Source organism: Peromyscus leucopus, chromosome 4 (assembly GCF_004664715.2).
Source record: "Peromyscus leucopus breed LL Stock chromosome 4, UCI_PerLeu_2.1, whole genome shotgun sequence".
Taxonomy (NCBI): domain Eukaryota; kingdom Metazoa; phylum Chordata; class Mammalia; order Rodentia; family Cricetidae; genus Peromyscus; species Peromyscus leucopus.
The window spans coordinates 18,823,595-18,850,505 of record NC_051066.1 but is presented as its reverse complement, the minus strand read 5'-3'; the positions used below and the strand labels follow the sequence as shown (position 1 = coordinate 18,850,505).

Genomic DNA, 26,911 nt, shown 5'->3' with positions numbered 1-26,911 from the left:
CCCACCTATTGGTCATTGTCAGTTCATTTTTGAAATGAAAATGAATATTTCATTTTCTTTGGCATGATAAACCTCTCCCCCCCCACATCTAATTTTAGCATCTCTTTTCCAGCCTGTATATTTCCCTCACCCTTGTTCAATCTCAGTTCATACTTCTTAATGCTAATTATTTTCTGATTCATCTCATTCCTTTTGGCTGTCATTTTAATTCACACTCTACCTTCATACTGTGTCCATATCTTTCTGGAAAGATACTAAGGAAAATGGTTATGAGGAATTTTAGAATATGCAACTAGCGATGTTCTCTGCTGCAAACTGTTGTTTCTATCTGGCTGAGTAGTGTGACTATTTGCAAAAGGAGTGGAGGCTATTGGTGGGTTTTGAATGAAGAAGAGACACACTAGATAATTTAGTAAACCTAACATTAATTGGAGTGCTCTAGTTCTCTATATGTGAGGATCTGCCCTTGCCTACTTCTGGGAGGCAAGTACCTTAACTATATTACCAGGACACTTTAGTGTCTGGGCTCAAGTCAGCTTTACTTCATGGAGCACTGACATAGTATTTGATGGTAGAGAAAAGTCTGAAAGTTTTGTTCCTTCTTTCTACCTCTATGCCAAATTTCTCTAACAGTGGGCACTCCCCTTCTTTGGTAGTTCATTTTCTCCCAGCTATGTTTTTATTACTCTGGTTAGAGGTATAAGAAAAAAACAAATCAATCTGTACTTTAATCATGTTTAGTTTTCTGTACAAATTGTCGTTGTTAAACTTTCCTGTGTTTGTCATAGGAATGTTGCCTATAATAAAAGAGATTGTGTAGATTAAATTATAGGAGAAAAGCTAAAGTCCTTGTGCAGTATTTCATATGTACAGGTACATGCTCTTAGGGTCATTGGGAATAGGCATTGGGAATAAGGCAATGGAGAGATCTTATAGTATATTAGAAACTGACCAAGTATTTAGGTTTGATATCAAAGTTTTGTCATTATTACAGTATTGGGAGTTTGATATTTCAAATGTATTAATTTATATGAAAAGGGCTAGCTTAACCTTAACAGGTAATTTTATTTAGGTATTTCTAAATAATACACAAGGCATAATCAATAAATGCACAAGGCATAAAACATACAATACACACAATAATAATACAAATCAGTTATAAACTTTTGTTCTCTTTTAACTTGACTCCATTGTAAAAGTACCTGCATAATCTAGTGATTATGTACTTTTTAAATCTGTTTCACTTTAGAAAAATACGAATAAAGCCTATATAGCCATTGCTACCTAACAATTAGAGGGTTGTGAGTTGTCTTAGTTACTTTTTGTATTACTGCACTGTCACCATGACCAAAGTAACATTGAAAAAAACAACATTTAACTAGGACTAACAGATCCAGAGAGTAAGAATCCATGACCTTCATGGCAGGGATCATGGCAGCAGGCAGACAGTCATGGTGCTGGAGCAGCAGCTGAGAACTTACATCTGATCCACAAGCAGGAGGCAGAGAGAAAGAGAACTAATTGGGAATGGCAGCGGGCTTTTGAAACCTAGAAGCCTGTCCTCAGTAACATACCTCATCCAATAAGGCCATACTTCCCAATCATTCATTTTCAAATAGTTCCAACAACTGGGATCCAGGAATTTAAGTATATGAGCCTATGTGGGGCATTCTTATTCAAACCACCACATAGGTATAAATCAAAATTTTAAAATAGAATTAGGGATTCTGGGGAGATGCCTTAGTGGGTAATAAAACGAGGGACTTCAGTACAAATTCCTCAAGACATGCCTAAACACTGGTAATCCTAGCACTAAGGGATTGTGCAGGTGGAGGTCTGGACCTCTGTAGCCATCCAGCATAGGAAAACATCTTCATTTTACTGAGAAATCCTGTCTCAAAAACGAAGGTAGAAAGTAATAAAGTACCAGCATTGTCCTCTGGCCTCTACATGCATTCACATGGAAGCAATACACACAGGGGCCTATTTAGCATGCAACACACACACACATACAATAAAGAACTAAATAAATAATAAAAACAGCACCTGAATACAATCAACCTCACAGGAGAAATAAGAGAATAATCAGAACACTGATAGTAGAATGTCCATGTGGTTTGGTGCAGCAAATCAAGCTAATTGTGCCAGCCTTCCAATGTACCTTCAATAAAACTAGGAATTTTCAAAACGGAAGGTTTCTTATATGTTTTGTTCAAAGGAAAAATATGAAATTGGGATGCTGCTAGCAGAAAAATGCTTGTTTAGCATGTTGGATGCTATCCAGAAGTGAGTTGTCTAGAGTATTCTGACAGAGTGTCTCAAGCAGCAAGGCTGCACTAAAGCCAGAAGCACATGCTGATGACACCTGTTCACATTTCTTTGGTGTAATATGACTATGAATCTCTAAACTGACTAACAGAGAAAACTACAAAGTAAATATTACTTTGATATTATTTTGTTGCCAAATATCAGTTATATTCTTTTGAAAGACACAGTTTACAGAATGAGAAATGGAAGCCTAGTGTTCGAGCAAACTACTGGAAATACTTCAATAGACATTGATGCTGTAAAGAATAGAAACTTAACCACAGTAAATACTTTAAAATGGGCTTTAAATATATAATAAGCTCCCATTAAGCTATATCCCATCCATCACTTCTGTTTTTCTGTCTTGGTGTATTTGTGTGTGGCTACCAAATACATGTAAATAAAGATTCCTTAAATTTTCCTTTCTTAATTTGCTTACATTTCTTATTTTATTAATTAAGCCATGGAGTTTTATACAAGACATCCATGTATATGATATTTATGTTTAAAGATACACATACATAATATTGAGAAAATATTGCTATTTTTGCCCCTGAATTCTTCCACATTTCCTTGTTAGAATCTGTTCAGCGTTTCTTTTGCACCTTCACATTCTGGGATGACAGTTTGTCAGCTCCATTTATTGTCCAGTTCCATGGAAAACATCCTTCTTGTTGCTCTGGTGTATATACGTGTGTTTGGGTGTTAACAATATTTTACATTTATGCACATGTATATTTAATATGTGTGAGCATACATACGTATCTCTACATGCATATGTGTAATATAAAACTAAATAGGCAAAAAGTATTTTCCTCACTCATAGTTAACCTAATTTCTTATTTGGAAATACACAGTGTTTAATTCAAATACGGTTTATGTAATCAATGTAGGTTAAAGTCTTCTATGTTGATGGAAAAAGTAAACACAGCATTTGTTTTATACTTATCATTTAGTAGTTAATATATATATAATCATTTTACCGCAGCATAAATTAGCACTTAATTAACTCCTTCTGTGGAGATTCAGGCCCAACAGATGAATCCTCACAATTGATGGTGGAGGAGTAGTTCATCTTGATTTCCTATGTTTTGTTTGATATCTGTTGATACGGTTTATGACCCTGTGCGGATGTCCTGATCCCTCAGAAGGCCAGCATGATTAACTAGGTCAGATAAGGTGGATTAGACCAATTGCTCCTTTGTAAACACAGGTTGGTGTTTTGACTGCATTTTGTTTGTTTATGGTAGTTGTGTTGATGATGTTGGAGAAGAAAGCACATTTACCAAATGAAGACTTACAGTTTGATTTTACAGCAGAATGCCAATTCTGTTCTTCACTGCCAAACAGGAAACTGAAACAACAGTGCAAACAATTTGAGAAAATGGACTCCCTTCCTTCATTTTGACCTGTCTTTTCTACATGCTCAGTACATTTAGCTACATTTCATCCTCTTGAACTAAGACATCGCTCTACTGAACTCATTAATTTTTAAATTTTATTAAATTTATTTTTATTAAATTGCATATGAGTGTACACCCATAGGCTACCTCTATGGTTCTACCACCCAACATGTGGGTCCAGAAAATCAAACATGGGTTATTAGATTTGGTGGCAAGCACAGTTTATGGGCTGAGCCATTGCATGGGCCTTGATGCCCATGAAATTATGGTGACTATGTAATAATAAAAATTTCTGATGCTCGGACTCAGTTGTCCAGTAAATGGCCCACATCTAGAGATCGTTAATTATACAGTGCAGTCAGGTCATTAAGCAAGTCGACTTTCAGCTGGATCTTATGACACGAACCCTCTGGTTTTCTTGCTCGGCCAGCTCCATCTTCCTAAGACAGTGTGAGGATGGTGAAGTGCCTAGATCTTCCCAGCAGAGAAGCTGATTTGGATTCTAACACCAGTGCCTTTTCTTGTCCATTTTGACCATCTCTTCTCTGTCCAACTATTGTGAAGAATAATATCACACAATCAACTTTTGGCGATAGTAAATGAAATAAAGTACATAAAGTTATTACTCCTCTGCAATATTGCTCAGCCTCAATATTGTTTGTATTTGGAACTGAAAGATGCTTGTTGCAATAAGAAATGTCAGTTCTGAAGCACCCATTCGCTTAGCATAGAGATAAGTGACAGTTTGGAGTAGTGGGAAAACTGTGCTGCTTTCAAAATGCTAATTGACCAATTTTTACAATAACTTCGTCTTTCCACAAAATTTAATTGAATCTCAGTAGATGGAGAGTTTAAAGTGATGATTAACTTTTAAGCCCATACTTAAGGATATAATTACTTCCTTTGAGTGTGAAAAGATACAAATTGAATGTTTCTGAGCATTTCAAAATATTCTGCAGCTTTATTTTAAAGTTTCCCAACCTATACACTCTGGTGAAGGACTCATAATTATCACCCATCACCATGATTCACATTTTTACCTTTTTAAAATTGAATTTATACAGCAAAGGGAGGAGATGGGAGTAGTTTGTATAAGTAGCTTATATGATACTTTATGTCTAAGTGTGCTTCTCATTTTTCCACCAAACTGCACTCATCACATTTGGAGATGTGTTCTGTGTCCATACAAGTACAGAGAGAGTTAAGTTGCAAGGGCATATGGAATTAACATCAAGATTCAAATGCCTAAAGTTTCTGAATTTTTCTCAAATTCTGCTTTCTTCAGTAGTTTGTCCAGGTGCATTTATTGATAGATACCTGACTACTGATACTAAACAGCATAACACTTAATTGCACTATTGTCATTTTCTTTTTTTTTCTTTTTCACTTTGAATCAAGGTGAATTCTCAGATTCCATATGATTTATTTTAAACACAATATATAGAGTTGTACAATATCTGCTTTTTGTTGACAACACAAATTTACCCTGCACTTTAAAATGAGGCCTTAAACTTCCCTAAACATGATCAATTGTATTGACACTTGGATATTTTTTCAGTTGGTACTGAATAAGTCAAACTTTAATTTTCAATCATTAAACTCTAATAGACGAAAGAGCAGGCATTGCTCAGCTGTTGTGCCCACTGCATTAGTCAACTTTCTCTCAGAGCATTTAGAAATTAATGGCCAAAATTATTAAAATGTCTGTACAGTCCCCAAAGGTTCCTTCTTCTGAACTTGATCATTTGATCACCTTGAGAAATTATTGGCAGAAAGAAAAAAATCATTAATATTTACAAAATATTTTAGGACAAAAGCATTCAAACATATGCCAAACAATCCCTAATCACAAAAAGAGAAATCTGTTCAGCACAAGGATTTATATATTTATTTGCCCTCCGGACTCTGGTATGGCCTATATGAAAGATCCACACTATGATGGTCAGACAGTCTTTATATTTAAATTCTCTCTTATGATGAAAGTCATAATTACAAGGTAATTTTAGTCAGCAGCAAAATAGTTTTATATTCATAGTAAGTTGTTTTCTGAAATATTTTTTCCTTCACTCTTAGACCATCTTCAAGTACAAGGAATCATAAAATATCAATGACCTAAATTCACTAAATTGCTTTATAGAAGTTTCATGGCACTCTGTTTTCACTTAGTATACACATTTCATCTTTGAATTGTTATGTGATCATTTTATGTGGCAGAATACTAATCAAATGAACTTAGCTTTAAGAAGAAAGTAAATACCTACTGGATGACGATCAGGCAACACACACACACACACACACACACACACACACACACACACATTTCGTATTTTGAAGTTTAAAATGTTGGATGATACTGGCTTCTGCTAAAGCAGCCTTCCTCTGATGGTGAGCTTGATCACATTCATTTTCTTCCTACTTGTTAAACCAAGCTAAATATGAGCATAGTAAACTCTGGTGAGTAATCTTACATTCTCTTAACCAGTAATAAAGATCCTTGCCAATCTGACAGGTTGTCACAGCAATTATTCAGAAGAAGTTCTGTAGCACTAGTATCTGTCAGCCCATGTAATATTGAATATTTTAACTGGCAGTCTTCCAAGACTGAACATTAATCTTACCATCTCCTATTACAGTCCCTAATCAAGATATTCCAGGGGTGATTGCACTAACATTGTTTGAAGACTACATCTACTGGACTGATGGGAAAACCAAGTCACTCAGCCGTGTCCATAAAACCTCGGGAGCAGACAGACTCTCACTGATTAACTCATGGCATGCCATCACAGATATCCAGGTGTATCATTCTTATAGACAACCTGATGGTAATTATTCTTTCCATAATTTCCATAATGCATCAACATTTTCCAGCAACATTTCATTCTTTTATTTCAAGTTTAAGTATAATTTCATTCTTGATAAGAATGATCAGATTCCATTATTTAGCTTTATTTTATATGATGAAGCCAGTTCATATCATGTGCTACTATTGAAGGGTTTGATTAGAAGCTCAGCAATAGCATAAATAATTATTGATCTGTTCAAATCATATTAAGCTGAGATGTAGCAATGCATGTAGTCAGAGAATAAAAAATAAATCCTTAGAATAGTTCATTATGGTATAGCTACACGTCCTTAATATTTAGAACTCTGGCTAGAAAGAATTCTATTTCAATAGTTTGGGATTTTAGAATTGCAAATATCCAGTGTGCTTTATAGGATTCTACCAGACCTTGTGGAATGAAGGTTTGATGGCCTTTCTGTACTAAAAGGCAAAATTTCATGCTTGTAGCTCATTGTTTCATTGCTTTATTTTACATTTATATTTCTAAGACTATTTATTTCTTCACCCCAATTGCTTCTATTCTCTGTTTACTTTTCTGATTAGCAATTACTTTTAACTAACGTACTTGTTTTTGTGGAAAGCATTTAAAATTAGTGAAATCAGAGATTGAATAGCATTTATTTGATATATTCATAATTTTTATATCTTCAAATAGAGAAGGTTTACTCAACTATGAATTATGATACTTGAAAGTTTAGTCTCGAATGCCGCATCACATTTACTGGTCTTGATAATTTCATTCTGCTGTGTTTTTCTCATCTGTAGTCTCCAAACACCTTTGCACAGTAAATAATGGTGGTTGCAGCCATTTGTGCCTTTTAGCCCCTGGGAAGACCCACACCTGCGCATGCCCCACCAACTTCTACCTTGCAGCTGATAATAGAACTTGTTTATCAAATTGCACAGCCAGTCAGGTGAGTTGAATTCTGGAATCATCTCCTGGGTTGTGTGTGTATGCTGTTATTACATTTTGGCATGAGTTTGCTTATGTGTTTAAATAATTCAAATCATTGTTTTGTTATTATGTAATTTGCAGTTAAATCTGTGATCATTCTAGGCACTACACACATGGTCACAGAATCAGGGAAAAACAATTAAATGCAAACATTAAAATAAGATTTGTGTGTGGCATTAGAGAACAAGTAGCGCCAGGAAGAGAACAAAAGGAAAAGAAAACCAATTTTACCAAGATTCACAGAGAACTATGACTCTAGTCCTATGTGTGCAGAACTGAGGGATCAGAGGACATTCCTTACAGATCAAAAAAGAATGTCGATAACAAAATGATGTAGCATTTAAATAATCGGGTTATCTTCTAGATAACTAACCCTGCCTCAACAGCACACCTTGCAAATACAAAGAAAGTGTAAATTGAATAAAGAACCATTATAAAAGTAATTTACTTGTGAAAACGCCCCTCAACATTTGCTTATTCTCAGTGAAGATATTCCAGGAAAAAAACAAAACAAAACAAAACTACTTAATGCTAATTAATTGTATGAAATTAATTTTATTACTTTGCATTAGATTTTGTAAGTAGTCATATGACATTAAGAATTGTGCTTTAGCTGGGTGGTGGTGGCGCACGCCTTTAATCCCAGCACTCGGGAGGCAGAGGCAGGTGGATCTCTGTGAGTTTGAGGCCAGCCTGGGCTACCAAGTGAGTCCCAGGAAAGGCGCAAAGAAACCCTGTCTCGGAAAAACCAAAAAAAAAAAAAAAAAAAAAAAAAAAAAAAAAAAAAAAAAAAATTGTGCTTTGTTACACCAGACCCAATATCTTTTTTGGTTTGAGATCAAATTGTTGAATAAGATGTGAATATTTCTTTAAACCAGTAAATTTATTTATTTAATTCTATGCTTTGAATTTGTTCATTTTTGGCAACTCAAGGGAACATCCTTGCCAAAGGTTTCATTTTCAATTGAGCTTGTGTGAAACAGAAGCCAGTGCTAGCTCAGCTCACCTCTGAAAGCAGAATTGCACTCACTACACAGGAAGTCAGTGTTTTAGAGATTAAGGGCATTGGCTAAATGGCACACAATCTATGGCTACATTCCTGGATCTGCTTCATTCTGATGGGATCAGCTGGGTTTGCTCCCTAAAATTTTGGTGCCTTACTTTCCTCATCTTTTAATTGAGATATCTTAATCCACCTTCTGTTGCTATATAACAGAATTCCACAAATATGTGAATTTATAAGGAAACTAAATTTATTACATAATTCTGGTGGTTCTGGAATCTAATAGCAAAGTGCTATAGCTAGTAAAGGCAAGTGATAAGCAATCTAGATGTAGTGCAAGAACTCATGGTGCCTTCACACTAGGCATGCCTTAATGATTGTATTTTCATGGCATTTAAAGACACAGCAAAGTTGCTACGATATAGCTAAGTGTATAGCATAAATATGTAACAATTTCAATTTTTACACTAAAAGTTGTTTAAATTTATATGGAGGTAAAACAACCAAAATAAACAAAAGTTAAACTTAAAAACAAAGCGTAGCTACTCACAAGATACCAAACCTGGTCTGCCAGAGAGAGAAACATTCATTATTCAGGAGGGAACTGTAGTCACCTGACCTGATATCCACTACATCAAGTGACAATTACCTTTCAAAATGAGTCTTGGAAGGTATGTATGTACAAATAACAGAAATAACACTTTCAGAACACTGTTATGGTAATTAAGTGGACACAGTTCTTCAGACATAATAGTGGTAGTTCAGGTCACCATCACTGAAGCTGTAACACATGAGTGTATGTACTTGGTTAAAGCCACGTGATGAGTGTGTGCTGTCGATCTCAAAGCAGAGGCCATAGACTTTGTTTACTGAACAGAATGTATGTGTAATACAACATCACCAACATTATTCATACCAGTAGAATTTAAAGGAGAGATTATTTTTTCAATTTAAATAAAATTTGTATTAGTATTGTCTAGTGGTTTCCAAACCTCCATCTTATTGTGAGGGAATCCTGAGACCTCTACTCCCAAGTAATCTTTTTTTTTAATTAAGAATTTTTTTTATTCATTTTACACACCAATCAAAGATCCCCCACTTCCCTTCTCCTGCTCCCCCCAGCCTCTTCCTCCCAACCCCCCCCCCGCCCCCATTCCCACTCATAAGAACGCAAGGCCTCCCATTGGGAGGCACATCCAGTAGAGGCAAGTCCAAGCCCTTTCTCCTGCCTCAAGGCTGCATGAGGTGTCCCATCATAGGTGGTGGGCTCCAAAAAGCCCACTCATGCACCAGAGATGGATTCTGATCCTATCGCCAATGGTGTCCCCAAGCAAATCAAGCTTCACAACTGTCTCACCGTGCCTAGTCCAGTCCCATGTAGGCTCCAAAGCACTGGCACAGGAGAACACTCCCAAGTGATCTTTGCATCAGTCTGTTGAGGTTTGACCCTGAGCTCCCTGCTGGCTAATGCCAGGGAGACAGATGCTTGCTTGCCATGTGCCTCAGCCCACTACAGAAAATAGAGCAAATTAAAACATGATGTCCATTGTGATGAGATGCCAGCCTTTCAACTGCTGAAAAAGGAATGAAACTTTCAAAGGACTATAAGAGAACAACGAAATTTGTTTATTCAATCCCCCAAATCTTATCAACGAAATAAAACTTTGGTCAGCCCAAGAATATTGTTCATATGATGAGTTCCCACTCTGAGGCCAGTGAACCAAAGCACTTGCTACTCTGAAAACCTGTCCAGGCGTCTTTACTATAAACTTAAGAGAATACTAAGCACAACAAATGAGAGAGAGAGAGAGAGAGAGAGAGAGAGAGAGAGAGAGAGAGAGAGAGAGAGAGAGAGAGAGAGTTTAGTGTATGTGAATGCATATAGGACATACCCACACACACACATATGGATAAAAGTTATCAGTTTGTCTACTTGACTCCAAGAATAACTAAGCAGCCAATGTCATCCACCATGCTGTCCCTGAGGCTATCTCTCCACATTCCTTCCTGGTGGTGTAAAACAGAACCTCTCTGTCGTATCCCTTTTGGAGGAAACACTGAATAAAAGAACACAATTTTTGGTGAGTTTGAAATTTAAATGAAGCAAATAACCTAAGGAGTTGAGACTCATATCATTAAACATTTTGATAAAAAAAAAAATGAATTTTTCAGGGGCTACATACATATCTCATTTAATAAAGTGCTTTTCTTTCATGCGGGAGGGACATAGTTTGACTGTCAGGGTTCACATCCAAAACATCATGAGGCACAATATGCAAAAATTTAACAGCCACTGTGGCTTTGGTTTGAAATACCAGGGATGGGAAAGTTGAAGCAAGTGGATCCATGGCCACTTATTCTTGTCTACCAGATGAGGTTCCAGGCCACAGAGAAATCCTGTCTCAAATCAAGATGGAAGACATCCTGAGAAACAATACACAAAGTTTACCTTTGGCCTTCCTCTTCAGATTAGGTTGATTACAATCATGCTCATCCTCCCAACATTTGTCTTTGCATCTATGTGTACAGGCACACACATATAACCATATACATACACAGAAAAATAAAATAAAATAAAAATTCCAACTTCAATTGAATGCTGTTAAGGGGTTTGTTTTGTCATCATTTAGTAATTGATATTGTTGTTGGTTGTTTTTGGTCTTTTGTGGGGCCTGCCACTTAGCTTCCATATAAATCACACACAGAGGCTTATTCTTAATTATGATTGCCTGGCCTTAGCTTGCCTTAGTTTCTTGCCAGCTTTTCTTAAATTAAATTATCCCATCTACCTTTTGCCTCTGGGCATTTTCCATTCTCTTACTTCTTTTAATCTTACTCCATGGATTACTGTGTAGCTGGGTGGCTGGTCCCTGGAATCCTCCTCCTTCTGTGGCTACTTCTTTCTGCACTCCTCCATCTCTTTTCTTCCTCTATTTATCCTCTCTGGCTGCCAGCTCCACCTATTTCTCTCTCCTGCCTCACTATTGGCTATTCAGCTTTTTATTAGACCATCAGGTGTTTTAGATAGGCAAAGTAACACATCTTCACAGAGTTAAACAAATCTAACATAAACAAAAGTAACACACCTTAAAATAATATTCTATAACAGAATGTCAACAATATATTCCCCAAATGATATGATTTTTATAAAAGTAAAATAGCCAAAATATTCCAATATGTATTCTTTTGGAATTAAAACATAATCAGAGAACCTATTCAAAATCAAGGTTAAATCCAGTCATAAAACTGATCATTCGAAGTGTTTAAGGTAAACCATTATAAGTGGAGAAATCATCAATCTTAATATGACTTCTCTTATTTTTAAGTGGGATTTCTTCACAGTTTAGTTATAGTTCACTGTACCAGGGATTGCATTTTTTTCTGTATTCATTATTGTGAGTAATAATTGGTCTAAAATTTATTTGATGAAGAATTAATCTTGGAAATTGTCCATCAAGATGTATGTTATAATTTTTCTGAAGTTGAATTTGTTGTTATCTTTTAATTTTGTTTCATCTTATTATATTTTATTTTAAGAAAATTAATGAATGAAAATATAGCCACTATAATATAGATTAACAACTGGACAACAACAAACAAATGGTCATTTATGCCTCCTGAGAGAAATAAAGTTTTTTTCCAAAGGAGTGACCTGTTTCATGTTCAGGAGAAGTTGGTTGATATGTACTCCAAAGTTATTTTGTGTGTGCCTTTATTTGGCTACAGTTTCAATATTTTTTTAATGTTTGGTATTGTTTTATTTTTTATTTTGTTTTCTTGGGTTGATGGGATTGCTGTATTTTTTATTTATTTATTTTTTTTTTAGAAAGGACCTAAAGTTAGATGGGTAGGGAAGAAGAGAAAGTGAGGGAAGGACTTGCTGTCGGGGGAGGATATGATTAAAATGTATTTAAAGTTATAAATGTTTCAAATAACAAAAATATAATATCTCCAAATCCAAGACCTTAGATTTCCTTGGCTATGTAATTGATCCAGGAACAATTTCACTCCCATTCCCTGGGAACATAAGGAGAGGTAGGCCCAGTCAATCAGTTTCTGAATCATCTTGAGTTCCATGCCTTTCAAAACATCTGTTAGCTCTAATTCTTTCACTGTTTGAGGGAAATGGTCCCAATTTACCAGTCAGGATGCCATCTGCTAATGTTGCCTGCCATAAATAACCAGCTCATCCTCACTCTGTGAAAGGTAGTTAAATGGAGCTCTGTTGTCTAAATGTTTTAGAGTTGTGGATGCAACTGAATTCCTTGTGTTAGATGTTCTAAGGCCTCATCTGCTGTTCAAGACTTGCGGCATTTCCTCACCTTCCCATTTGAGGGGCAAAGTGTCATCCTTGGATTCTGGCTCTCCCTTCATTTCTTTGACAAAATTATCAGAGAACACACCCTTCTCCTCTTTACTTCTTTTAACAATTCTTCTCCCGATAGTTTTTTCCCCACATTCCTGATGATTTTCCTGCTCGAATAGTTAATTCATCTTCCTGTATGACATCGCATTCATACTCCTCTGTATAGTCAACTGTGCTTGCAGCTCCAGTGAGGAGAGTGTGACAAGCATTCAAACTTGGGTGTGGTGGGGAGGCAGCTGCATCAGCTCCAGGTCACTTGGCTGCTCCTCAAGCCTGGCCTCTGCTACCACCTGGCAGGCAAGGGATGGGACAGTGCTGTTTTATATTTTTATTTTCAATGCTACTGTATTTTGCAACTGAATTTAAATGTGAAATCAATGAAGCTGAGACCTGAAATAGAAGAAATCTCCTAATAATAAAATGTTAGGGGACTGGAGAGATGGCTCAGAGGTTAAGAGCACTGGCTGCTCTTCCAGAGGTCCTGAGTTCAATTCCCAGCAACCACATGGTGGCTCACAACCATCCATAATGAGATCTGGTGCCCTCTTCTGGCATGCAGGTGTACATTCAGGCAGAACACTGTACATAATAAAAAAAAAATAAATTAACAAAACAAAACAAAAACAAAAAAATAAAATGTTAGTTATAGTTAACAGATAATATAAGTGTGCTTTATCATGGTTTCTTTGACTCAAAACCCTTTTATGTTCTTTTTAGATTGAAATGAGAGCAGAATTTCATATTATGTATAATTGCAGCAGTTGGTGTTTATTTAAATCAGATATATTTGGTGAATTTAAATATGTATTAGGAATTTCCCCCTCATAATTGGGAATACTTTGAAGATACTCAGGAGACATGGAATCCTCTCACCAATATGCTTTGATATACTGTAATGACTAGAAATATTTAATGTTCAGGGTGATTGCTTTCAGATTTAGCCTCATCTCCCCAAAGAGTCAACTACCTATAAAGATATTTTTCTCCTCTGGTAACTTATAACTACCTATAAAGATATTTTTCTCCTCTGGTAACTTATAAAAATCCACAACAGACATGACCACAGTCTAAGCAAATTATAGAAAATCAGTTGAAAAGAGAAATTTCCCCTAAGGCTCATGACCTCTATTCCCTCTCATATTACTACAAGAAGAAAAATTCACGCTTGTGTTTAAAATTCTATCTAGAATCAGCTCTATGGTATCTGGACTCATTCAGCATATTCTAACAACAAAGGCTTTCTTACTAAAGCAATTGCATTTTAAATGAACAAATGGATTTAATATCCATGTCTATTAAAGATAATTGAGCCAAAGCAATATTTTCATGTTAAAGTTTTTCATGCCAAATCCTTTGCATGGGAATTAATGTATGACATTTCAGAAAGAAAAAAACTTTTAGTAATGTATTCACCTAAGATTTTCAAATCTGAACGAATATTATAAATTCCTTTAGAAAATAAAGAAGAATCTGGGTGTGGTGACCCACACCTTCAATCCCCGCTTGTGGGAGGCAGAGGCAGGTGGACCTATTTGAGTTAAAGGCCAGTCTGGTCTATGTAGTAAAGTTCCAGAACAGCCAGAGCTACATAGTGATAGCTTGCCTCAAAAATAAACAAGCAAATTAATTAATTAAATAAAGCAAGAGTAATAAATAAAATAAGGACTAGTGAAGAATATACTTTAATCAATAACAATGATTGTATATTTATTAACTGCTTACATTTGGTGATTTGATGCCAACTACTTCAGACATTTATACTCTCTCTTCAGAAATTTTTCTTTAATTTTTGTACTCAAATATTAGTAAGATTAAATATTTTATAATTAAATATTAGTAACATTAACTACTAACACATTGCCCAAGGTCACTAAGGTTCAACTTGAACTTTGGGTCACTGTGTATAACTGTACAGAGTGAAGGTGACAGTAGAAACTGGGGCATGGAATACTCAGTGGGTAGTGTTTGACTTACGTGTGGATGAATTCCTAGTGCCACATAAACCTGTGAAACAGATATATATCTAGAATCTCACATATGAGAAGTGAGTCTAGAGGAACAGGAGTTCAAGGTCATCCTCTGCTATGTCCCAAGTTTGATGAGATCCTGTACTAAATGAGACTGTATCTCAACACAAACAAACACACAAAAAAGAAAAAAAACAAATGAATAAACAGTTTTGTGCTCTGACTTACTGGTTCAATTGAGGCTCAAATCTCCTTCCTCATTCAAATATTATGGTATAACTTCCTAAAGCTCTTCTCTACTAATGACTTATATGCCAAGTAGCCTTGTAAGTCAACATTGCCATGAAACAATGCCAACAGGCTGTAGCAGGAATCTTAAAAGTTCTTATTAATAAAATCAAACCTGAGGCAAGTTATTGGGGTCCATGCTGGTAGATCAGAGAGACAGGACAAGCCACAGCTATCTCACCTCGCCGGATCCTCAGCTGGTCTTGTCTCCTCAGACTGGAGGCCTCTGAGTCCTCATCCGGAATGGGTCTCAGCTGAATTACTGCTCAAAAGCCTGAATGCTTAACCAGCCACATGCTTAACCAGCCAAATACTTAACCAGCCAAATGCCGCTAGTTTCTGGTCCTCACGCCTTATATATCTTCCTGTTTTCTACCACCACTCCCTGGGATTAAAGGCTGGCTTTCTGGGATTAAAGGCGTGTCACCATGCTTGGCTATTTCCAATGTGGCCTTGAACTCACAGAGATCCAGAGGGATTTCTATCTCTGGAATGCTAGGATTAAAGGTGTGAGTGCCACCATTTTCTAGCCTTTGTATCTAGTGGCTGTCTGTTCTCTGACCCCAGATAAATTTATTAGAATACACAATACCACCACATCTCCTCTCTTTTTGTCTAAAATTAAAAAAAGCTTATAACTAATACAAGAAAAAACTATCCAATAAGTATATACAATATATACAGCCAAAAATTACATTAATGATGTCTAGTCCATTAACATTTGACAGATTCAGATAAAAACTCCATTATATATAGTAACAATGTCCAGTCCAGTAACATCTGATAAACTCAGACCAAAAAGTTTTCATTACTTATCTTATTTAAAACAAGTAGTTACTTTTTAAAAGTGGATTCTATAATCTCCCTTTTTATCTTATCATATCCATATTCTCTCTTTTTTCTTTTCATAATAGATTCAGTAGTCTACCTTTTGTTATTTTTATATCTTCCCCTTTTTCTTCAGTGTAGATTCAATGATCTACCTATTTATCCTATTATTTCTTTATCTTTTTTCTCAGAGTAGATTCGATGATCTATCTCATATCTATATTCTCTTTTTATCTTTTTTCTCAGAGTAGATTCGATGATCTATCTCATATCTATATTCTCTTTTTCTTTTTGCTTTCTAGGGGTGAAGATATCTTTAGGGAATCTTGAAAAGAAAATTTTTGGGTTAATCATCAAGTCCTGTATCATTTGTCCAGTCTCTGCATAATAGGAAAGTTCAGGGCTTGTTTCAAGTCCTTGTTCGAGTAGTCTGTCAGGCTGGATCATCTCAACTAGTCCTCTCGAAATTGTCCTGACCAGTTTGTTGTTCAAAGTCGATTTTTCCATGGTGTTAATTGGCTTAATGGCTTTATCATAGTCCATGTGGAATCATCGTTGTAGGATCCTGTCATCTTTTTGAAGATTTCAAAGTCACTGTTAGGCATGGTCATGGTTTCCTGCAGACTTTTTTTTTTTTTTTTTTTTTTTGGCTCCTCTGTGGTTTGGAGCAATCATAGTCTGATAAATGTCTGTCTCTCGGAACCATGAACATTCTTCCCTAGAACAGGAAATCTTCACAGCAATTTCTCCCCACCATTTTTCTTGCCAAACTTTTCCAAACTGACCTTTGCCGATGCTTTCTTGTAACACGATGGTCCGGGCAATTCTTCTCTGAACCAGCAGCAGTAAACCCTTCGTCCCAGGTAGCAGCATCACCGTAGTCACTAACACGATGAGAAGGAGCTGGCAACGTGGAGCAGTAGCCACTGCTTCCATGGTCCCACCACTGATTGTGGCTCCGTCCGGGCCAAAGCTTCTCCCAAGCCTCCTAGGCCGGCCTCAAACTCGGGATCTTCCTGCCTCTGTCTCCTTCAGCAAATCCAACCGGCGTGTGCCACCACCACTGGCTGAGTGTAGCTTGGGCCTGAGCTGGGGCTCACAAGGCCACAGGCAAACAGCTTTTTCATGAATTCGTAACACGAACGTTGGGCGCCAGATGTAGCAGGAATCTTAAAAGTTCTTATTAATAAAATCAAACCTGAGGCAAGTTATTGGGGTCCATGCTGGTAGATCAGAGAGACAGGACAAGCCACAGCTATCTCACCTCGCCGGATCCTCAGCTGGTCTTGTCTCCTCAGACTGGAGGCCTCTGAGTCCTCATCCGGAATGGGTCTCAGCTGAATTACTGCTCAAAAGCCTGAATGCTTAACCAGCCACATGCTTAACCAGCCAAATACTTAACCAGCCAAATGCCGCTAGTTTCTGGTCCTCACGCCTTATATATCTTCCTGTTTTCTACCACCACTCCCTGGGATTAAAGGCTGGCTTTCTGGGATTAAAGGCGTGTCACCATGCTTGGCTATTTCCAATGTGGCCTTGAACTCACAGAGATCCAGAGGGATTTCTATCTCTGGAATGCTAGGATTAAAGGTGTGAGTGCCACCATTTTCTAGCCTTTGTATCTAGTGGCTGTCTGTTCTCTGACCCCAGATAAATTTATTAGAATACACAATACCACCACATCAGGCTGTTTTCCTAAGTCAATTTTCTCTAAACTTGTTAATACAAAAAAAAAAAAAAAAAAAAAAAAAAAAAAAGCCGGGCGGTGGTGGCACATGCCTTTAATCCCAGAACTCGGGAGGCAGAGGCAGGTCGATCTTTGTGAGATCGAGGCCAGCCTGGTCTACAGAGTGAGATCCAGGAAAGGAGCAAAGCTACACAGAGAAACCCTGTCTCAAAAAAAAAAAAAAAAAAAAAAAAAAAAAAAAAAAAAAAAAAAAAAAAAAAACAAAAAAGATATGGTTGAACAACTTCTGCCCCAACCTACCTTTCTCATGGCTACTTTGATATTTTAAAGGGAAGGATTTAAAAATAAATGACATCTGTCATTGGAGCTTTAAGTGACTAGAATTTTGAATTATATTAAATTTTATAATGTAAATTTCTTCTGTGTTTCTTTTCAATTTTTATTATTTGGTCATATCTGTGATCTTAGCACTTTAAAATATTACCATGAGTTCAAGGGTTCAGGTTTCTGAGTCTGTTCCTGCTTCAAATAAATACAAAGCAATAAGTGAATAAATAGGCCAATAAAATAAAATCAGCAAAGAGAGTATTACAGCTTTATTTTTACATCTTTGAAAACATTACTTTAAATTCCCTTTCCTTTTTTTCCCAAATGATGTACAATTAAAACATTTAGCATGTATTAGTTGCTCCAATAACAAGCTCTAGTAAGAAATTTTCATATAGGGATGATTGTTTCTGAGTACATTCAAGCCTGCTATCTTCTAGTGCATATGTTTTTAAATAATTCCAATCAATGAAAATAAAGACAGTAGTCAACAAAATTTATGTGGGAAGCTTCAAATTCTGATGACAGGTAGGTTTTTTTTGTTTGTTTGATTGATTTGAGAACATTCATGACACTGAGGAACTGTGATTGTACACCTGGAAGGAATCTTCCAAGTTGGCCTACAGCATCTAAAGAATGAGAGAATAAGAGCTGACCTGAATTTCACTGAAGTCTCCTAGATTCTTATGAAAATGTAATTCTCTCTTCAATTAATTCAAATTTACCTTATTCAGGTTTATATCTGTTTCTGATAGCGCTGGTCCTTTTTTACCTTGAATAGTGTTTGACAGACATTATCTATATGGGTTCAGGTAAATGTTTGAAGTTTTTATGGCCATGCAGTCTCTGTAGCAACAACTTAGGTAGGTGTCCTGTTGCCGTTAAAACGGCCCTTCAGACTACATGGAAATGCATGAGTCTTGTTGTGGACACTGAAGTCGTCAGGGTGTTCTGAGCAGTGAAATTTCCTGGAGGACTGTGTTGAGGTTTGTACACTCATCCCTCACCATGGAGGCTCTACAACCATGCATGTTCATAATTACAGTGAGAGAGTTGGACATGCTGCATCATGTTCTGCATGAATACCCATTGTCCATGTGTTATGGTTATCAACATTCTTCTTGCACCTTTTTTTTAAAGTTTCAGTGCAAAACTGATAAATGCATCCCTTTCTGGTGGAAATGTGACACTGTGGATGACTGTGGTGATGGATCTGATGAACCTGAAGACTGTCGTGAGTATTCTGAACATTGGGTTTAGACTTCAGAGTTCTTTACATTCCAGACTTGTAGAAATCATCTAGGTTTATGCTAAAGCATTTTCCAAACATTCCCATTTTTAACTTAGAAAAAATTTTATCTCACTTCTTATAAAAATTATAAAGAAAATGGTTGCAATGTCTTGGTTTTGTCTCTGTTGACTGATTTTTTTTTTTCTGAACAAAACCTTTGCTTTACAGTAATCAGTAGTATAGTAATTGCTGTGATTTTTGACTTAATGTATTCACCAAATTTGAAATACAAATCAGCAAGATATAGAAATTCCTTTCTATATAATGGGTAGAAACTTGTATCTTTTTTGTCAGTGTTAAAATCTTGAAACTCCTTGAGGAATCAGACTTTTTAATGCTAATTTTTATCTATGTTAACTTGATTTAATTTGCCCTTAGCAGCTACTGTAAAATGGTTACTGACTATGACAACTGCGGTTAGAGCTCTAGGTTAGCAATCATTGCTAACTTAGGTGGTGATGGGCAATCAGAAGACTTCCTGGAAATCCTGCTATAGTTCACTCCATAGGTCATTCCAATCCTTCCTTGTCAAGTTGAAGATGCTTGCAGTCAATCCTGATAATTCCTTCAGTGTCTCAGTGCATAGTTGCCCTGACTTGGCTCTGACAACTGATCCATGAGTTGGCCTTGATTGGCCTTGACAACCGAGTATAAGATCCTAAGGCTTACACTGAAGATAGAGTACCATCTAAGTGAACGGCAGTTATTTACTTCTGAAGAACCTTCTAGCACCAATTATAAAGCTGTTTCACATTTTCAGATTGTTACTTAAATGAACTGTGTTGCATCTTCCTTTCCACTACCAACCTCATACTCTGGAAGTTGTTTCACACATTCTCTTTTTATGTGGAAATCAAGAAGCCACCACTTTGATGAGAAATCAAATGAAAAACCATTCCTTTTCTAATCTTTCTGTGTTTGATTTTTTTAAACATCGTTGACAGATTTTATTTTCACTGTAGCAGACAATTCATGAAGAGAAGGACTCATGAACAATAGGTATAAAGTTATGATCAAATTATTCTTTATAAAAGTTTTGAATTAGAACGTATGCCAAAAGCAGGACTGGTACGGATGGATGATGATGAACACTTACTAAGACTAATTTGTTATAAGAAAATTGTTTTCTCCACAATAAAAGAAGTTTTCCCATGATGTAGTGAATAAAGTAAATACCATTTGTCTTTGTATATTTCAAAATACTGGCCTGTGCCTGTTAATGTTCTATCAAGATGACCTTTACTGATCAGAGCCACCATTGTTAAGGGAAACACCACCTTAAAGACCTTACAGCAAAGTCAGAATCACAACGATTTTTCTCTTAAGGATTTGCAACTTCTGAATTCTATTTGTAATTTTGAAATATCATGTTGTAATTCACTGATGGAAAGAGTTAACTGCAGAGTTAATGAGAGTTTCTACCAATTGAATACTTTCAGAATACATATTGTCAAGTGCTTATGTTCATTTGAAAAATTCAGAGAAGACACATTGCTGGTGTATGGTCCTTATCCTGGTTAAATATTAGTATTTGCATATTTTATTTTAATTAAAAATTAAATTTATATATAGTGATGGCATATATATGTTCTAGTATATTTGCATATATTAAATAGTTAATTTAAGCCATTTAACATATATATTACCTTATGTGATCATTATTTATTTTGTATTAAGAACATGTAGAATCTTTCTCAGTAATCATCAAGTATGGAATATGGTGTTAAAAACATAGCTGTTATGATATGTAATTGATCTTTGGAACTTATTTTTCTTGTATAATTGAATTTTCATATCCGGTGGCCATGATCTCCCCAATCTTCCACTCCACAGCCTCTAGTAACTATTATTTTACTGTTCATTTTCAGGACTTTCTTTTTTTGTTCTAAAAGTTTATATATATAAGCCATGAAACAGTATTTCCTCTTTCTATACCTGGACCATTTGGCATGGTTAATGCTTTCTAGATTCATGCAAATTATCACAAATGAGATTTCCTCCTTATTTAAGCCTGAATGATAGCTCAGTGTTTCCCTGTGACATGTCCTTGTTCATCTGTCTATGTACACCTAAGGTGATGCTTTACTGTGCCACCATAAGTAACTGCAGCAAATACCAATGTGGCAACAAATTTCCAATGTGCTGATTTCATTTCCTTTGAACATGTACATATACATGGTAGTTCTATTTCACTTTTAAAGGAGCTTCCCATAAATTCCTGTGCTATTAACTAATTTATATTGCTGTCAATAGTGTACGGTACCTTTCTCCACATTTGAACAATATTTGGCAAACTTTGTCCTTTAAAAATAATACTTATTTTGGGGCTGGAGAGATGGCTCAGAGGTTAAGAGCACTGCTTGTTCTTCCAAAGGTCCTGAGTTCAATTCCCAGCAACAACATGGTGGCTCACAACCATCTGTAATGAGATCTGGTGCCCTCTTCTGGCTTGCAGGGATACGTGCAGGCAGAACATTGTATACATAATAAATAAATAAATCTTTAAAAATAATAATAATAATACTTATTTTGATAGATTTGAGCTGATGGCTCATATTCATTAATTTTGAAATTAGTAATGTCTTTTATCCTATTTTTATTTTAAGCATTTAGCCCATTCTTAAAATTTTCTAATTTATTAATTTATGTTGGAGTTGATTTTGTCATGCATTTAGTGTATCAATCCATAATTAGGATATATATTTTTGAAACATTTCTCCCTTTTCATAGGTTGTCGCTCCTACTGTGATTGATTCATTTTCTTTGAAAAATCATTTTAGTTTGATGTTAAGACCTTGTCTAATATTTTCTCCTGTTACTTATGATATGGAGATCAGTTTCTCATCCATCTTCATATAAACATTTCATTATCTGTTTTAACAGTAGTTTGTCGTGATTTTCCAATAACATTTTTGTGATTATTAGCATATACATGTTTACTTGCAGTTGATAGATTAAATCCTTAAATGTCTAGTGACGGCACTTTCAGAGCCATGGTGCTTTAAAAGTGGAATATATAAAACTGTGAAGGGTTTGGATAATTTATAAATATTTTATTTTGAAATTTTATATGTATGAGTGTTTTGCTTCCATGTGTACAACATGTGTTCAATGCCTATGGAGACCAGAAGAGGGCATTGTATCCATTAGAACTGGAGTTTCGAAGAGTTGAGGGCCACAACATGTATGCTGAGAATTGATCCTAGCGCTTGTGGAAGAGCAGCCAGTGCTCTTAACTGCTGAGCCATCTCCCCTGTTCTTGTTTGTGTTTGAGTAGTTGCAGCATCACAATTTGTATATACTGACTGCCTGCAACTTCATCTAAGAAGGCAAGAAAGCCTGATCCAAGTATCACACACTTGAAAATGTACTGAGTGCTATTTATATAAACACAGAGATCAGGAATTCTCTGTCATTGTAAGTTGAAATTACATTTGATATGATGTTCTAAGGAGGCCTGATGCAAGTATCACACATATGAAATCTTACAAAGTGATATTTGTATGAACACAATGATCAGGAATTCTGTCACTGTAAGTTCAAATTACATTTGGTACAATTTTCTAACACACTCAAATCATTCCAAAAACACATATTAACATCACAGTAGCTTCCAAGTTTTCTTTTCTTTTTTTAATCAACTTTTTAAAGACTTATTCATTTTTATTTAATGTGTATGGGTGTTTTTCCTGCATGTGTGTCTGTATCCCACATGCATGAAATGTCTGTGGTAGCCAAAATTGGAAGTTGGATCCCCTGGAGCAAGAGATGGTTGTGAGCTGCTGTGAGACTGCTGAGAACTGAAGCAAGGTCCTTTGGAGGAGCACCCACACCCTTAACCTCTGAGCCATCTCTTGAGCTCCCCAAGTTATTTCTTAAACATTCATTTAATCACTGTAACCCTTTTCTTGGGAGGGATGTTTATATAACAAAAGTATTAATAAAGAAAATTATGCATGAACTGACAGGTAACAAAATTGGAATATGTATGTATCTTGCAGTCCAACATCAAATGCAGTTAACAAACTCTATAGGTGAAAATATTTTGGAATTTTTTAAGGAAGTAAAATATACATTAAGATTTACTTTGTAGAGAATTTAAAAATTTCAGCGATACTGTAATTAAGAATATATTATGTTTCCTGAATCAAGTATAAAACTTCAATTATGTTTTATTCCCCAACTTGAGCTAATAAAGAGGCTAGTATTAAGCTAGCAGTCAGTAATTAATAATCCATGGGAATCAGTCCAAAAATAGTGCTTCATTGTGAGTAATATGAATTCTGTGACAGTTTCAGAGTTAGGTCTGGGTCAGAACATGGTGTCTACCTCTGGAAAATGGAACCTCTTTGACTGAATTGGTAATATCAACAACTCTTAGTTCCCCTATTTTTGAATGGCCATACTGTTGGTCATGTGAGGGGCTATAATTTTTATAAATAAAAATCTGCACTGATAGATCTACTGAGCACTTAACACAGAATATATCTCAGTAGATCTTCTGTATTTTTAACTACTCCTTATATATAAGCAAAACGTATTACAAGAGAAAAATGCTACAATTTATGAGGAGTTTATTGTAATAATGTAAATGTTATGCAAAATGTTTACCATATAAAAATTCAATTAATATATAAAAAAAAACATGTTCTAAATGTGATGGACACAGGAAGTATTCAGTTAGCACTAAAGAATATGTGCCGAGCCAGGCGGTGGTGGCACACACCTTTAATCCCAGCACTCGGGAGGCAGAGGCAGGTCGATCTTTGTGATTTCGAGGCCAGCCTGGTCTACAGAGTGAGATCCAGGAAAGGCACAAAGCTACACAGAGAAACCCTGTCTCGAAAAACCAAATATATATATATTTATGGCCGAGGCCATAAATACTTTGTAGGCAGCAAGAACAAATAATTCTTCAAGAAATGGAACTAGAGTAAAATCTCTCTAGTAAGTTTAGCAACAGCCTAGCAATGAAGTGAGATCGTTATTTAGTGCTTTACTGCTGTGTGTGTGTGTACGTGTATGTATGCATGTATGTGTATGTGCAAATGCATGTGTGTTTTGTGCATGGGGAGTTCAGAGATCAATGTTGAGTTTCCTCCTCAAATGAGACAGGAACTCTTAGCCTGTAACTTGGTGATGTGTGTGCTTCCTGGCTTACATTCCTCAAGAATCAACCTGCATTTGCTGTCCCAGCACTAGGATTATAAGTGTGGGCTACCATGCACACCTGTTAACATGGGTTCTGGAATTTGAACTCAAGTCTTTGAGCTTGTTCATCATTTCACCAATTGTGATACTACCTCCCAACCCTTAAGTTAATTGTTTTAGTTATAGTTTGCATGTTGATATTTTGCTTCTCTGGTAGGAGAGTTTATAAAGTGCAGGTCGGGAGGACATCTGGGTTGTCCATTACTTAGATGTTCACCAGACTCTAATAGACCTATAGATATGAGGTTTTCTCTTTATGCTCAAGATATATTCAATGCAAAATACCAATAACACTGTCAGAAAATTTCTGTTTAAGACATCAGGAACTTAGATTGCCATCTACAAACACCTGCATGCTTTCTCTCCCAGCTGAATTTAAATGTCAGCCAGGCCGATTTCAGTGTGGAACAGGACTCTGTGCACTGCCTGCTTTCATCTGTGATGGGGAGAATGACTGTGGAGACAATTCTGATGAACTTAACTGTGGTAGGTGATGAAAGTCCTAACTTGGGCACATACATCTAAGCCTTGATTTCTCATGATTGCACTGATGTAAATGCAGATGTGGGTCTTAGGTCACATTATTTTCTTCTTTTTGTCTTAGACACACATGTCTGTCTGCCAGGTCAGTTCAAGTGTACCAAGAACCAGAAATGTATCCCAGTAAACCTCAGATGTAATGGACAAGATGACTGTGGTGATGAGGAAGATGAAAGGGACTGTCGTAAGTCACACGGAATGTCCTGTCTGGTTGGACTGTAGAATGCTAACTGAAACAGGAATAAACATTAATCTTCATAAATTCATGCAGTGTAGAGAAACAAGAGAAAAAAATATGGACAAGAAATGACTAAATTGTATCAATTACAAGGCATTATTTAAGAAGTTCTACATAAAACAGAGAGAAAAATAAAAAGATTCCAAATAATCTTTATTTTAAGAGCTACCTGGAGATTGTGGCAGACATGGACAGGATGTGCTTACCCATGTAATTATAAAGCAAAGCATCAAAACAACATCATAGAAGTTGATTACAAGATGTTTTCTCATTAATTGACTTTACTTGCTATTAAGTATAGGTACTTTAGGCCTATTCGTTAATGATTTATGGGAAATCTGCTCCATTTTAATTAGGGATTTTTGTTCCATGAAATACCTGTTGAAATTATTCGATATAAAAACAAAGTAAGTTACAAGTGATGCTTCACATAGTAATCCCTAAAATCTACTTGAAAGAATAATAGTAAATTATTTTTGTTCTTGTCACATTATACTCCCATCTTCATCCAAATGTCAAACACATTTAAAAGAAGGCAAAGCACTATATTCCACCTGGAGGAATGGATAGACAGTCATATGTTCATGATGTTCATGTATGTAAAAACAGAGAGAGAGAGAGAGAGAGAGAGAGAGAGAGAGAGAGAGAGAGAGAGAGAGAGAGAGAGAACCCAAAGGATGGAGCACCTGTCAAATTTCAGGTTTTCAACAACACTACTGTGAATATTTCTATCCTGCTGTAGTTTGATTTTCTCCTCTAAAACTTTTATCAGTAAATAATATGCAGATATCCAGCAATTTGGTTAAGACTCTGTGTTCTGAATAGTGTTAGGACCAGTTCACACAGCTGTCCACCCTAGCAGGGGGTCCTTAAAGTGGCCAGAATAGTGATGCAGTTTACAGTCTGCGTCAAGCCTTTACCACTCTCTCCAAAACTACATACAACTTCTGAGGATTTTTATTAAACATTATGCCTTTTTATTTCCTCATTCATTTATAATCTTTCAAGCTTAGTCATTTGGCTTATAAAATGAATAAGAATGAGCTCTAAAAATATTTTAAAAGTTATTTTGGGAGACTGAATTCTTCATCTTAAAAAGTGTTTTCCAGATACATAATCTGAAGCTCATTAACAAAGGCTGATTTTATTCATGTATCATCACAAAATATGTTTTTCTTTCTATTTTCAGTGAGGGAGGCGAATGGTTGCACATTACAGGAATTAAAACTTAAGTTTCCTCTGCTCAGTACCCCATTAATGAAAAGAGAAGCTTTCATTGAACTGTCTCAAGCACTTGTCTAAAAGCTTTTTATAAATAGCACATCTATTTATGCTGAATGTTGCACATTTATAGATATTTTTCTTTTTAAGCTGAAAACAGCTGCTCTCCTGACTATTTCCAATGCAAGACTACAAAGCATTGCATCTCCAAGCTGTGGGTTTGTGATGAAGACCCAGACTGCGCAGATGCCTCTGACGAGGCCAACTGTGGTGAGTGCTTCACAGCTACAAAGGTCGGCTCCATGCACTGGTGCCATAGTCTGAGCTAAATACAGAGAAAAAAAAATCACAGCTCAGAAACAAGTGGACATGGACACGTTTGCTCCAGTGTTCTGAGAGTCCTAACAAACTTAGATGAGCTGTTTACAGAAAACAGA

At 36.0% G+C, this 26,911-nt stretch overlaps 1 protein-coding gene across 5 annotated transcripts in view; it reads left to right on the top strand.

Annotated features, from left to right (window-relative positions):
* The window catches only part of Lrp1b (LDL receptor related protein 1B), a 1,927,307-nt gene that overhangs the window by 1,683,967 nt on the left and 216,429 nt on the right, over positions 1-26,911 (top strand). For all 5 annotated transcript variants that reach the window (XM_037205578.1, XM_028868856.2, XM_037205579.1 and 2 more), the window contains 6 exons: positions 6,344-6,532; positions 7,318-7,466; positions 19,114-19,207; positions 24,845-24,961; positions 25,080-25,199; positions 26,625-26,744. In XM_037205578.1, the coding sequence (XP_037061473.1) occupies positions 6,344-6,532; positions 7,318-7,466; positions 19,114-19,207; positions 24,845-24,961; positions 25,080-25,199; positions 26,625-26,744 (789 nt within the window). The remainder of the gene's footprint in view (positions 1-6,343; positions 6,533-7,317; positions 7,467-19,113; positions 19,208-24,844; positions 24,962-25,079; positions 25,200-26,624; positions 26,745-26,911) is intronic.